We start from the raw sequence: 15,700 nt of genomic DNA, 5'->3' as shown, positions 1-15,700 counted from the left end.
CCCCCCATGTGCAGCTCTCACCCCCCCGTGCATCTCATCCCCTCCGTGCATCTCATCCCCCCGTGCATCTCACCCCCCGTGCATCTCATCCCCCCCGTGCATCTCTCATCCCCCCCATGTGCATCTCACCCCCTCCCCGTGCATCTCTCAATCCCCCGTGCATCTCTGATTCCCCAAAACTTGTTATACTTACCCCCATGCGATCCCTGCAGAATCCTGGCGCTCGTCCACGTCGCTGCCACCAGGTTCTCCTGACTTCCGGCCATGTGACGGTGCCGTCACATGACCGGAAGTCAGGGGAATCATGAAGGTGCTGCCGCAGCAGCGCTGCACTGCTACACAGAGGAAAGCAGCGCTGAGATGTCCCGGCGCTTAGCGCTCAGCATGGGGCCGGGGGCCTAAGGCCGGCTCCAGGTTTTTGTGGGCCCCAGGCGAAAGAGTCTCAGTGGACCCCTTTAACACATACCACGATTCATGATGCACAGATATCGAAGAGAAATATATATATAGTACAATGCAAAGATTTCACTTCTTACATTACATGAGTGATATCTATTGTAAATTCCACAATAGCTCAGAAACCAGCGAATCGCTCCACACAGTATACTGGCCCCCATAAAATGCTCCATAAAGGAGACTGGCCCCCATAAAATGCTCCATACAGAATACTGGCCCCCATAAAATGCTCCATACAGGATACTGGTCCCCATATAACGCTCCATACAGGATACTGGCCCCCATATAACGCTCCATACAGAATACTGGCTCCCATATGACGCTCCATACAGGATTCTGGCCCCCATATAACACTCCATACAGAATACTGGCCCCCATATAACGCTCCATACAGAATACTGGCCCCCATATAACGCTCCATACAGGATACTGGCCCCCATATAATGCTCCATACAGAATACTGGCCCCCATAAAATGCTCCATACAGAATAGTGGCCCCCATATAACGCTCCATACGGAATACTGGCCCCCATATAACACTCCATACAGGATACTGGCCCCCATATAACACTCCATACGGAATACTGGTCCCCATATAACGCTCCATACAGGATACTGGCCCCCATATAATGCTCCATACAGAATACTGGCCCCCATATAACGCTCCATGCAGGATACTGGCCCCCATATAACGCTCCATGCAGGATACTGGCCCCCATATAACGCTCCATACAGAATACTGGCCCCCATATAATGCTCCATGCAGGATACTGGCCCCCATATAACGCTCCATGCAGGATACTGGCCCCCATATAACGCTCCATACAGAATACTGGCCCCATATAATGCTCCATGCAGGCTGTTCCCCACACATAATGCCCCACGCAGGCTGTTCCCCCCCTCATAATGCCCCACGCAGGCTATTCCCCCACATAATGCCCCATGCAGGCTGTTCCCCCCACATAATGCCCCATGCAGGCTGTTCCTCCCCATATAGAATGTCACCCCCCCTTATAATGTCCCATGCAGGATGACACACACCCCCTTCCTTATAATGCCCTATGCAAGATATCACACACACCCCCTCCCTTATAATGCCCCATGCAGGATGTCACACACACCCCTCCCTTATAATGCCCCATGCAGGATGTCACACACACCCCTCCCTTATAATGCCCCATGCAGGATGTCACAGACCCCCCCTCCCTTATAATGCCCCATGCAGGATGTCACCCCCCCCTTATAATGCCCCATGCAGGATGTCACACACCCCCACCTCACCCCCCTCCCTTATACTGCCACAGGCCTCCATACAATAAAAAAAAAAATCAAATACTCACCTCACGTCTCACCTGCTGCCGCTGCTCTGGACTCCCGCGTCGCCGGCCTCATCCCGCTCTGCGCTGTGACTGCTCAGGAGAGAGTGCGGTGTAAAGACATCACCGCACCCTCTGACCTGAGACTTCACAGTGCAGCAGCCACGGAGGATGCAGGAGCTGCTGCGGAGTCACGTGGAGGGGTAAGTATTGTGCCGGGTGCCGGGGTCCTGAGCAAGCGGGTGGGAACAGGCGCTGACACCGCTCTCCTCCACTCACGGGTCCCATAGCACGCGGGGTGCCCGACGGTGAGGCCCCCCGCCTGCTCAGGGCCCCGGCATTTGCCCGGGTGCGCCGGGTGCTGACGCCGGCCCTGTGGGGCCCCCATGAGGAGACGCACAAGAGGGGGGCCCCGACCGGCCGGGCCCCATACTGGAGTCAGGACAGTCATGCCCTGATGGCGGCCCTGCTGGAGGCTGGAGGCCCCCTCTCCTTCGGGGCCCCCGTTCAATGAACGGGCTGCACAGGCGGTAGGTCCGCCCCTGCTGTGACCGGTAGAACAGGCAGATAGTTAGCAACTACCTGCCTGTTAATTCTTAGGCCCATAGTAAAAAAAAATAAAATAGTTCTGGAAAATGCCTTTAAAAAACTTTCTAAATAGTCTCCTTTACAAAATGTCTACCATTATGCTGCTGCATAGTGTTTGTAAGTCCTTTATTGAGCTCAGTACTTTTGCAAAACTGTTAGAAATTCACCATGTTCCTGGCAGTTCTCTCTGATCTCCCCCTTCCTTCTCTCAGTGTTAGAGATAGCAGGATGTTGTACACAGATCTGCAATGAAGAGGGATGGGGGTAAGGGTTTAAAAAGTCTTACGGAAAAGCAGAGAAAACAGGCTATAGACAAGATGGAAAACTTATGGAGAGGAAATAAGTGCAGGATAGAAGCTGTACTGATACGTAAAAGCAAGTTGAGATAACAGCATCCTTGACATACAGACTCCCATCCAGCCTATATTACTGGGGGCGACACTCTCACAAAAGTAAATCTGAAACTTGGATCAGCAATTTTGTTAACTAAAAGGTAACCATTAACATATGCAAAATAGTATTTTTTTCATGTCAAAGATGTCCTTTAGACTTTAAGGTCAGATTCCCTTAATTTTCTTAGGTTGTATATATTAGATTGTACACACATCATTGTATCAGCAGGGGGTAGGTAACACCTTTGTGTTCTTTCAGCTCAGATGCAGAAAATCGTCCAGAGGAGAACCATGGAAAACTACATCACAGAAGGCTGTCATCAAGGAAGAAGAAGCACTCAGCCGCCACTGGCTCCTCAGGGGGTCACTTGCCAGCGCAGGGAAATAGCGGTCATCCCTCTAAAGCTGCTGACGGTAAGTCAGAAACTGGTTGAGGTGGAGCAGATTAACCCCAGAGAAAAAAAAAAAATCATCAGTGTAAAGTTTTCCAACTACTAATATAATTGTTTCCTGATAAAAAAAAATGTTGGGTGGCTGGACAACCTTTTTAATAACTGCTTAGAAGGCATAAGATAATATGAGACGTAACATTCATTGTACTGATCCCCCACCACTCCCATTCTGAGGCTTCCTGGCTCACAAAAGGTCTCTGATCTTCCTGATTGAGCAATAACATATGGAGAAGGACATGTGACCACTGCAGCCAGTGATTGTCTGCAGAGGTCACATGTCCATGTTGACGCATCATAACTGAAGCTGGAGGTACAGAAACCTGCAAAAGACACTAGAAATATCTAAACTGAGTATTTATTTTTATTATTTTATTTAATTATTTTATAACATTCTAAACATTTCATCTGCCCGATCCTTCTTTCCCCAAACATCATTTATCAAGGGAGAGCCTGATACACATCTGATGGTCGACCGCTCCTGCCAAAATTGTTGGGTTCAGCCAATCTTTATCTAATGTATATGGAGGCCTTAATACTCCCTTGTTATATAGAGTCTTTACACTTGGGTACTGGCTTCATCCGAATTATAAAGGACAATACTCTTCCTTTGTATTCCTGCTCGGTGGACCGTGGGCCTTGGAGATGTCTGTCACCAGTTGTGATTACTAACGCTGCAACCCAAATATCTGTACCCTCGAATTCGAAGCTTCCCTCCAAATAACAAATAAATCTGATTTTCTGCACCCTTCTCTTTCAGCACTTGTTCGCGCAAGCAACCTCCCAACAGTGACATCAAATAAATCTCAAAGGTGGAGGCAGAAAATTCAGTCCAGTAAGTACATCCAGTCTAGGTAATATCAGAAACCATGGATTCACCCTACAGACGGTCCTACAAAATCACCCATATAATGGAAAGTTCTGTCATTTTGGCGTAGATTTTATGTTTAAAATTGTCACCATTTTCAAAATAACTGCTTATTGTCAATGAACGGAAGGTTATTCTTTATGGCCAAACTTCTAACGGCGGGGGGTTTGGTACAATTACATCCAATTCGAAATGTCCTTTGTGAGCAAAACAGACCGGACTCCAGGTTGCTACATTCTATCTACACTGATACAATGTAACAAATCAGGTAGATGAGAAAGAGCAAGAAAGAGAGAGAAAAAGAGAGAGAAAGGAAGAAAAAGAAAGGAGAGGAGAGAGTGAAAGGGAAAGACAGAGAGAGAAAAAAGGAGAGAAGGGTAAAGAGAGAAAGAAAGAAAAAAAGAGACAAAAAGACAGAGAATGAGTCACCCTTGCATTCATCTGTTCAATATATGACAGCAAATTTTTAGAGCCATGAATTCTGCATAATCTAAAAATTCAAAAAGGATTGACACTGAACAAACACGAGCTTTTGCTATGGAGGGGATCTTAGCAGAAGAAGTATTCACTTAAATATAAAGAGTCAGACCACAGACTATAGAGAGAGTGTAACACAGCTGACTCTAGAGGGCGCCCTGTCCCTTCCTAACAAAACAGCTGCATAGACTGCTCCCATATATGTTTTTTAGTCGGATGAAGAATTTGAAAAATGCCACTTGGAATATTTCTTCCTCACCTAGATAAAAAGGACACATCTCAAAAGCCACTAAAGAGTTATAAGCAGCATCACATAGTGATTCCCTCCAGATCCCAGAAAATGCTGTCTGAGTTGTAAAATGGGCAGGATGCGGACACTAACTATAATACTGTTCCTATATTAATATAACTTCTATAATACTGTTCTTATATTAATCTAACTACTATAATACTGTCCCCTATGTACAAGAATATAACTACTATAATACTGCTCCTATGTACAAGAATATAATTACTATAATACTGCCCCTATGTACAGGAATATAATTACTATAATACTGCTCCTATGTACAAGAATATAACTACTATAATACTGCTCCTATGTACAAGAATATAATTACTATAATACTGCCCCTATGTACAAGAATATAATTACTATAATACTGCCCCCTATGTACAAGAATATAACTGCTATAATACTGCTCCTATGTACAAGTATATAACTACTATAATACTACCCCTATGTACAAGAATATAACTACTATAATACTGCCTCCTATGTACAAGAATATAACTACTATAATACTGTCCCCTATGTACAAGAATATAACTACTATAATACTGCTCCTATGTACAAGAATATAATTACTATAATACTGCCCCTATGTACAGGAATATAACTACTATAATACTGCTCCTATGTACAAGAATATAACTACTATAATACTGCTCCTATGTACAAGAATATAATTACTATAATACTGCCCCCTAAGTACAAGAATATAACTGCTATAATACTGCTCCTATGTACAAGTATATAACTACTACAATACTACCCATATGTACAAGAATATAACTACTATAATACTGCCCCTATGTACAAGAATATAACTACTATAATACTGCCTCCTATGTACAAGAATATAACTACTATAATACTACCCCTATGTACAAGAATATAACTAATATAATACTGCTCCTATGTACAAGAATATAATTACTATAATACTGCCCCCTATGTACAAGAATATAACTGCTATAATACTGCTCCTATGTACAAGTATATAACTACTATAATACTGCCCCCTATGTACAGGAATATAACTACTATAATACTGCCCCCTATGTACAAGAATATAACTACTATAATACTGTCCCCTATGTACAAGAATATAACTACTATAATACTACCCCTATGTACAAGAATATAACTACTATAATACTGCTCCTATGTTCAAGAATATAATTACTATAATACTGCCCCCTATGTACAAGAATATAACTGCTATAATACTGCTCCTATGTACAAGTATATAACTACTATAATACTGCCCCCTATGTACAGGAATATAACTACTATAATACTGCCCCCTATGTACAAGAATATAACTACTATAATACTGTCCCCTATGTACAAGAATATAACTACTATAATACTGCTCCTATGTACAAGAATATAATTACTATAATACTGCCCCTATGTACAGGAATATAACTACTATAATACTGCCCCCTATGTACAAGAATATAACTACTATAATACTGCTCATATATACAAGAATATAACTACTATAATACTGCTCCTATGTACAAGAATATAACTACTATAATACTGCTCCTATGTACAAGAATATAACTACTATAATACTGCTCCTATGTACAAGAATATAACTACTATAATACTGTCCCCTATGTACTAGAATATAACTACTATAATACTGCCCCTATGTACAAGAATATAACTACTATAATACTGCTCATATATACAAGAATATAACTACTATAATACTGCTCCTATGTACAAGAATAGAACTACTATAATACTGCTCCTATGTACAAGAATATAACTACTATAATACTGCTCCTATATACAAGAATATAACTACTATAATACTGCCACTTATGTACAAGAATATAACTACTATAATACTGCCCCTATGTACAAGAATATAATTACTATAATACTGCCCCCTATGTACAAGAATATAACTACTATAATACTGCTCCTATGTACAAGAATATAACTACTATAATACTGCCACTTATGTACAAGAATATAACTACTATAATACTGCTCCTATGTACAGGAATATAAGTAATATACTGGATGCTTGTTCTGTTGTTAAAACATACATTATACATTGTATAATAAAAGTAACATCAATTTTTCGTATTTATCTTTCAGCATTCCCGCTTCTCATTGCTAAACGACTATCTCATGTCAGTTGCAGCTCCCCAGATGACGAGGTAACTTTATTTCCTTGAAAGAAAAACGAGATTTGTCAATATCTGTTACTTTATGGAATTACTTTCATGTTTCTGTATAGTCCGACAATTGTCTCTGTGGGACAAAAATAGCCTTCCAATTCTCACTATTATTATTGTCTTATTTAAATATCTTCGCTGACTGTGTTCTCTGTTACAGTACGGTATCTACATTGTAACAACTAGTGGCTGCCATGCTTCCAGCCTCTTATATTAAGTTCCCATTTTACAGACTTTGGTTGGAGTTATAATGTAATAGGTAGGGGTTTAGTAATTAATGTGATTTGTTAAAAAATAGATTTTCTATCAAATTTATCATAGCTGTTGATCAAAATAAATGTTGTTGATGTAAGTTTATATTGTGGCTGAATATTTCCTTGAATGAAGAGCCTGATTTCTCCTTTCCTTTTTCCCTCTTAATATATTAACATTTTTTATTTAGGTGTTCAACAAAAATGTATCTGAACATTTTAATGAGCCTTATATCCCAAGCCAGAAGTCCCCAGAAGAAGAATACCATCCCATACCTTCTTATATACCTCATCACAAGGTCCTGATGGGCAATAGTACAATCTTAAAGAATGGAGAACAAGGGTCATCCAACCATCTATATTTGCACCAAAAGAATAATAAGTTGGGTAAATATAGAGATGTGGACATTGGGAATGATCCTCTTTCTGGATATCTCAGTGACCATAGTGATGTTTTTGAGAAAGAAGAAAAACAAGATGAAGACTCAAAGCAAAACAAGCCAAGACCAGAGCAAGGGAAACCTCAAAATCCAACACTTAAAAAATTATACCTTTCAAATGAGGAAAAATACAAACTTCTAGACTGGAGCTCCACAAAACCAAGACCACCGGTCAAGGATGCCAATGAACAAACCCCTTCTTTTATCAATCATGACCCTGGCGGGGAGACAGAGAACAAGGGCAAATCAGCTTTTGCCATATTATCCAACGCAATTAAGAGATCATTTACGCGATCTGTCAGTTCTGCCCCCGACAGCACCAAAAACATTTCTTCTCCTAAAACCAAACCAGTATCACCGACCAGCTACTTGGATCTTCCTGGCTCTTTCTTCAAGAGAAGTCATAGTAATTCTGAGAGTTATAATAACCCCAATGGCACCGAGATGAGTTTCATGTCTAACCATTTGTCATCATCCCACCATGATTTAAAGGCGTCCACTGACGGAAACTCAACAAATTCTACATTTGTATCTTCTCAAAAACCAAAACAAGATTTATCGAAAGTGGAGGACATGCCAAAAATGTTGGAAAAGTTCAGTATTAGGGAAAATAACCCCAATAGTCTAAGTACGGATTTACCTTTTAGGAACAGAAAAGGATCCATCTTCTCCTCTCTAAGACTGACAAACAAAAGCTCAGAAACTCCATCAAATGCCCCATCAAATGACGCTTGGTACGCTTCCTGGAGCTTCCGTAGAAAATCTGGTGAAAAAGAGGCAGAACAGAGACCCCATATCTCTAAGGTGGCCTCAAAACTTCAAGCAATGGCCCAACCAGGTAAACCACTGACTTTTAACATTCAATACCTTAATGTTACCCTATAAATTTATTAAATATGGACCAGGAATTAGTTAACACCTGCTAATTATGATGCCAAAGATGAGCTAAAACGCTATGTCTATTAGTATAGCACCATTTGATGGTCACTATTTCATATGAAAGAGTGTCTCTCACCTTGGAGGACTCATCTTGTCCTGCATTACACAAGCAGTCCTTTGGTTTAAATGTTCATCATGTAATACTTAATTTCTCCAGTGGTGGCACTGTAGGGAAATGATACACTTACTACTTGTTTTCTATAAATCACAGATGATTGCTGGGGGTTTCAGCTGGAAGACACTTCAACAGCAACTTGTAAAGTGACCTTTCTAATAAGTATGGATTGTCCAATACAAAGAACACCTTAAAAATTGTCTAAGTTCTTTTTGTACTAAATCCTGCATCTAATTCTTCTTTTTTTTCTCCATTCCTCCACATAGTTTTGGAGATAAATTGGACCGAAATTGGAACGCAGTGTACAGACTGGCCGGTGGCTCTCATGACCCGAGCATGACAGCTGCATAGAAATACATGAAGCTGTCGCTCTCATATCGGAATAGCCGCCGGCCAGTCCATGTACTGAGATACAATCTCTCTTAATGGGATAGCAATGGTCAAGGGGGCGTGGCTCACATGATTCTTTAGGGGCGTGTCTTTAGCTGCTCCACCTAGTTACACTGTGAACAACACCCCTTTGTATAAATATTCCCATACACACGCATACACCAGATCCTGGTACATTAAATGGATCATTTTCCATGGACACAGCTTCTACTACCAGTATAATATTTCCTGCTGAGATGTTCATTCTGGGCCTTGGCCCATTGTCCCAGCAAATATCACCTAACTTGGTGCATGTGCTGCTGCCCCTCTTTCCATTACGGAGGGCGACTGTCACATTCTCGGCATATTTGGAAGGTAATCATATCTGCAGTGCTGATCGGTGTCAGGGTAGGGTCTTACGTGGATATGATGAACAATTATTTGCTGTCTTCTTCAGCAACCAGAGATGAATTCCAATTGTTACACTAAATGCTTATAAAACAATATGCGGCAGCCTTACCCTCTGCCCCATTCACTGGGTATCTGTTATTTCCCGGAGCGGGTGCAGGGGCCGCATAGCAGAACAATATTCTTCCAATGGTAAATGAGATTACGGCTTTCATAGCTGCTCCTATGGTAACAGGATGTGTTAAACAGTCAAAACTCCTCATTTCTTGTTTGGATGGAGTAAAATGTAATATATTCCGAGCACCTCTGATAATCATCCACAAACAAATTGCAACTACTTATTTGTTACGTGACTACAAGGTCCAGCATGCTCCTGGGCTGATGGAGCTAAAGAGAATCCCCCCTGCATAATAATTACATTAACTAGAAGGTTAGATCCACAATGTCCCCTTGACAAAGCTGAAACACCAAAGCTCAGGACATGAATGATTGTCATGGGGACATTACCACAATCGAGGCTGCTCCTCATCTTAGCTATCCTATTATTGCAAGTAAATACATCAATCACAGACTTCTCCTGGACATTTCCCACTTCATCTGTTTGGAGCACATTATTCCTTCCTAGTTTTGCAACAAATCATTCCCCTCTAGTTTTGCTGCATATCCCCCCATATGCAGCACATCATTCCCCTCTAGTTTTGAAGCATATCCCCCTATATGCAGCACATCATTGCTTCCTAGTTTTGAAGCATTTCCCCTATATGCAGCACATCATTCCCCTCTAGTTTTGCAGCATATCCCCCTATATGCAGCACATCATTCCCCTCTAGTTTTGCAGCATATCCCCCTATATGCAGCACATCATTCCCCTTTAGCTTTGCAGCATATCCCCCTATATGCAGCACATCATTGCTTCCTAGTTTTGCAGCATATCCCCCTATATGCAGCACATCATTCCCCTCTAGTTTTGCAGCATATCCCCCTATATGCAGCACATCATTGCTTCCTAGTTTTGCAGCATATCCCCCTATATGCAGCACATCATTCCCCTCTAGTTTTGCAGCATATCCCCCTATATGCAGCACATCATTCCCTTCTAGTTTTGCAGCATATCCCCCTATATGCAGCACATCATTGCTTCCTAGTTTTGCAGCATATCCCCCTATATGCAGCACATCATTCCCCTCTAGTTTTGCAGCATATCCCCCTATATGCAGCACATCATTGCTTCCTAGTTTTGCAGCATATCCCCCTATATGCAGCACATCATTCCCCTCTAGTTTTGCAGCATATCCCCCTATATACAGCACATCATTCCCCTCTAGTTTTGCAGCATATCCCCCTATATGCAGCACATCATTGCTTCCTAGTTTTGTAGCATATCCTGCTATATGCAGCACATCATTCCCCTCTAGTTTTGCAGCATATCCCCCTATATGCAGCACATCATTCCCCTCTAGTTTTACAGAATATCCCCCTATATGCAGCACATCATTCCCCTCTAGTTTTGCAGCATATCCCCCTATAAGCTGCACATCATTCCCCTCTAGTTTTGCAGCATATCCCTCTATATGCAGCGCATCATTGCTTCCTAGTTTTGCAGCATATCCCACTATATGCAGCACATCATTCCCCTCTAGTTTTGCAGCATATCCCCCTATATACAGCACATCATTCCCCTCTAGTTTTGCAGCATATCCCCCTATATGCAGCACATCATTGCTTCCTAGTTTTGCAGCATATCCCGCTATATGCAGCACATCATTCCCCTCTAGTTTTGCAGCATATCCCCCTATATGCAGCACACCATTCCCCTTTAGTTTTGCTGCATATCCCCCTATATGCAGCACATCATTGCTTCCTAGTTTTGCAGCATATCCCCCTATATGCAGCACATCATTCCCCTCTAGTTTTGCAGCATATCCCCCTATATGCAGCACATCATTCCCCTCTAGTTTTGCAGCATATCCCCCTATATGCAGCACATCATTCCCCTCTAGTTTTGCAGCATATCCCCCCATATGCAGCACATCATTCCCCTCTAGTTTTGCAGCATATCCCCCTATATGCAGCACATCATTCCCCTCTAGTTTTGCAGCATATCCCCATATATGCAGCACATCATTCCCCTCTAGTTTTGCAGCATATCCCCCTATATGCAGCACATCATTGCTTCCTAGTTTTGCAGCATATCCCCCTATATGCAGCACATCATTCCCCTCTAGTTTTGAAGCATATCCCCCTATAAGCTGCACATCATTGCTTCCTAGTTTTGCAGCATATCCCCCTATATGCAGCACATCATTCCCCTCTAGTTTTGCAGCATATCCCCCTATATGCAGCACATCATTCCCCTCTTGTTTTGCAGCATATCCCCCTATATGCAGCACATCATTCTCCTCTAGTTTTGCAGCATATCCCGCTATATGCAGCACATCATTCTCCTGTAGTTTTGCAGCATATCCCCCTATATGCAGCACATCATTCCCCTCTAGTTTTGCAGCATATCCCCCTATATGCGGCACATCATTCCCCTCTAGTTTTGCAGCATATCCCCCTATATGCAGCACATCATTCCCCTCTAGTTTTGCAGAATATCCCCCTATATGCAGCACATCATTCCCCTCTAGTTTTGCAGCATTTTATCTCCCTCTTCCCCAGTGTTGCAGGACCACCTACCTTCTTTGATTTGCAGCACATCTTTCCCCTCAACTTTTCAGTGCATTACTGCCTCCTTAATCTACTGTCACCCTGATCTCTCCCCTTTGCATAGAGAGGATCTGTCACCAGACTTTCTAATACAAAACAGATCTTTTAGGCCCGATGAGGCTAATGTGTTTACTTCAAAAATTCATGTCAGAATGGCTACGTATGTAATCCTTTATGAAAGTTTCCCTGTTTAACGTTAAAATAATTTTATGAGTTCAGTAAAAGCTCATTGCCCTTGGAGGATTATACTGCCATTATGACATGGATTTTCAAAGTAAATACACCATCCTCATCGGGTCTCAGAGATCAATTCAATAGCATATGCAGTTTGTATGAAATCTGGTAACAGATCCACTTTAAATTACTGCGGCTGAGTGAATGAAACTTTGCATGGAATTTAGAACGGAGGGAATCTGTCAGTAGGATCAACCCTCCTAAGCCGTCTATATTGGCATGCAGGTCATAGAAAGATGAATAAAATGATACTTTGATATCTGTGATCTGATATCTTATTGCAGAAAAATCCATGTTTTTCTTAATATTTAAATGAGCTGTTAAGATCTATGGGCCGGACACAGATCTGCCAGAGAATCTGCCTCCAGAGGTTATTGTAAATAAAAGGGGAGTTACCAGTGTGAGACATGTAGATCAGGGAAGCAGACTGTCAGTCATTACATGTCTCACACTGGTATCCTTTAAAGGGGTTTTCCACTGCACTGACATTGATGACATATCCTTAGGATAGCTTATAAATGTCATATGAGTTTGGGGGGGTGGGTGTTTATATTATAAGATAAACTCCTATATTGATCTCCCTCACCTTATAGATTGTTCTCAGTGATGACCTGATTCTTTTTCCTATACTATGAATATACAGTTAAAGCATTTTTTTTTAGAGAGTAAATGAATGAAATGTTTATTAAATGTTTGTTTTGAGCATTGACACAACAGCAATGTCTCAGTATTTTTGCTGCATTTTGTGTTTTAAAGAACCAGCAGACTCTGTGACGCCACGGAGCAGATGTCATGTGGTGTAACGGTGCCAGACAGCAAAGACGTATGAAGCTAATCTGCTTAAGAGCTGGCAGGGACCAGGATTCTTTTTTTTGTGCATTTAATTACCAATGCATGGCGAGCTTACACAATCGTGTAGGAAACACGGCAATATTTGTAATTAGGCATTATCTCTAAGTGTATCCAGCAGGAGCTGCCATCCTACCTGGTTAGCGATGACTGATAGGAATCAGTCAGCAGGTTGGAAGCTATACGCCTAGCCCCAGGGTGTGGATATTGTCCAAATTTATAGTGACCTCTAGGTGTCACTAGTGAGGCCTGTGTTGCAGAATAACATGAAATCGTCAGGATTGCAAAAAATATTTACTTTTTGTATATTACAGAAATGAAAAGCACCAGAACAACAAAATCTGAGAATTACAAAAGCTCGTCCGAGGAGGAAAGCACAAGGAACCGATCGTCTTCATTTAAGGTAATAATAAATTACATCTGACAGTAAAGAGGACATTACCGCTTTGCAACTTTATTTTTATTTATTTGATCAAAAATACAATATTACAATCAGTTAAAGAAAAAACAAACAAACAAACAAAGATGAAGGGATCCGGCAAAATTCAAATTTGACTGTTCACGTGGATTTTCCTGGAAAATTTGATTCACAGAGAAGTTATTATCCATGAATTGAATATCCCTTATTATTCTCTGGGGAGTCTTGATTGGTCCGCAAGCATCTTAAAGGGGTTGTCCACTACCTTAACATTGTTTCAATGTTTGATCGATGGGGGTGCGACACCCTGCACCCCCACCGATCAGTTATTCTAGGTGTCAGCGGCTGCCGGAAGCGCTCAGTTACAGAGCTGCTCCATGTACTGATAGTGGCCACGACTGGGTACTACACAACTGCCCCAGATTCACATCAATAGGGAGCAAATGTGCAGTACCCAGCCACTATCAGTAGATGGAGCAGCTCTGTAAATGAGCACAGAGAACAGCTGATCGGTGGGGGTGCCAGGTGTCGTACCCCCCATCAATCAAACAATGATGATCTATCCTAAGAATAAGTCATCAATGTTAAAGTAGTGGACAACCTCTTTAAGGACACCGCGTGTACATACCCTAAGGCCACGTTCAGTATTTGGTCAGTATTTTGCATCAGTATTATATCAGCAGGTAAAATACAGAAGTGGTGACGTGTTTCTATTATACTTTTCCTCTGGTTGTCCCACTCCTGGTTTTGGCTTACAAATACTGATGTAAAATACTGACCAAATACTGAACGTGTGAACGTGGCCTTACAATGTATCAGTGTAGTCTAGTCTCTGTGAGAAGCAGCAGAAACCTCTCTCCTGCCCTGGACTCCAGATGCACAGCAGTCACCTACACTGATAGGGGGCATTTATGCATATAGCATTTATGCATACTTTATCGAAGTGCCATAGTTTATCAAAGTGCCTCGGCAGTTAGATATGGCAGTTGGATAGGGCAGGAGACAGGTAAGACATGCAAGACAATTAAACAAACTTGCTTCCAGGTCATCTGTTTTGCAAACAGCATTCACCACTTGTATTTGTGCCATTTATGTTCTGGCTGCTACAATTATCCACATTCACCGTTCTCCCACAAATTCGGCACACTTCATCCATATTATCCCCTCTCTCCTCTCTTCTCCTATGTACAGCTGTCATGCTCTCTTCACAATGTTATACCACACAGATCCATTCATTTCCACCATACAACACCGGAAACGCTCTCACAAATCACTCAACCATCTGCTCACTCTCTGTATCTTCCTTCTCTTAGTCGCAGGTGATATTTCTCCTAATCCAGGACCCTCCAGAAATAATAACACCAACTATTTCCCTGTTACATTCAGAAACCCTGCTAATCTCATTAATATTCCCTACATATCTTCTGTCTCATTCAACTGTGCCCTTTGGAATGCGCGCTCAGCATGTAATAAACTCTCTTACATCCATGACTTTTTCCTCTCTAATTCCCTCAACCTTCTGGCTCTCACTGAAACCTGGATCCAGCAGTCGGACACCACCGCCGCTGCAGCTCTCCCCTATGGTGGCCTACACTTCTCTCATACTCCAAGACCTGACAACAGATCAGGTCGAGGTGTTGGTCTGCTTCTTTCAACAAAATGTACTTTTCAGGTTATCCCCCCAGTACCCTCCCTTCCTTCCCTTCTTTTGAGGCCCACACAGTCAGACTCTACTGGCCCTTCTCCCTGCGAGTGGCGGTTGTCTATCGCCCTCCAGGTCCCTCCCGTCAGTTCCTGGATCACTTTGCTGCCTGGCTTCCAAATTATCTATCCTGCGACATCCCCACGATAATCATGGAGAGATTTTAACATCCCAATTGGCGATTCTCTCTCCCCATATGCCGCTTTATCACTAACCTCCTCCTTCGGCCTTTCACA

At 42.1% G+C, this 15,700-nt stretch overlaps 1 protein-coding gene across 11 annotated transcripts in view; it reads left to right on the top strand.

The window, feature by feature from the left end:
* The window catches only part of MICAL2 (microtubule associated monooxygenase, calponin and LIM domain containing 2), a 255,023-nt gene that overhangs the window by 201,178 nt on the left and 38,145 nt on the right, over positions 1 to 15,700 (top strand). For all 11 annotated transcript variants that reach the window (XM_073658276.1, XM_073658278.1, XM_073658281.1 and 8 more), the window contains 5 exons: positions 3,012 to 3,166; positions 3,962 to 4,036; positions 6,951 to 7,012; positions 7,473 to 8,559; positions 13,659 to 13,747. In XM_073658276.1, coding sequence (XP_073514377.1) covers positions 3,012 to 3,166; positions 3,962 to 4,036; positions 6,951 to 7,012; positions 7,473 to 8,559; positions 13,659 to 13,747 — 1,468 coding nt within the window. The remainder of the gene's footprint in view (positions 1 to 3,011; positions 3,167 to 3,961; positions 4,037 to 6,950; positions 7,013 to 7,472; positions 8,560 to 13,658; positions 13,748 to 15,700) is intronic.

Source organism: Phyllobates terribilis, unplaced genomic scaffold, assembly GCF_046119375.1.
Source record: "Phyllobates terribilis strain yellow unplaced genomic scaffold, ASM4611937v1 Scaffold_13__5_contigs__length_258822181, whole genome shotgun sequence".
NCBI classification, from domain to species: domain Eukaryota; kingdom Metazoa; phylum Chordata; class Amphibia; order Anura; family Dendrobatidae; genus Phyllobates; species Phyllobates terribilis.
This window is presented reverse-complemented; position numbering and strand designations above follow the sequence as displayed.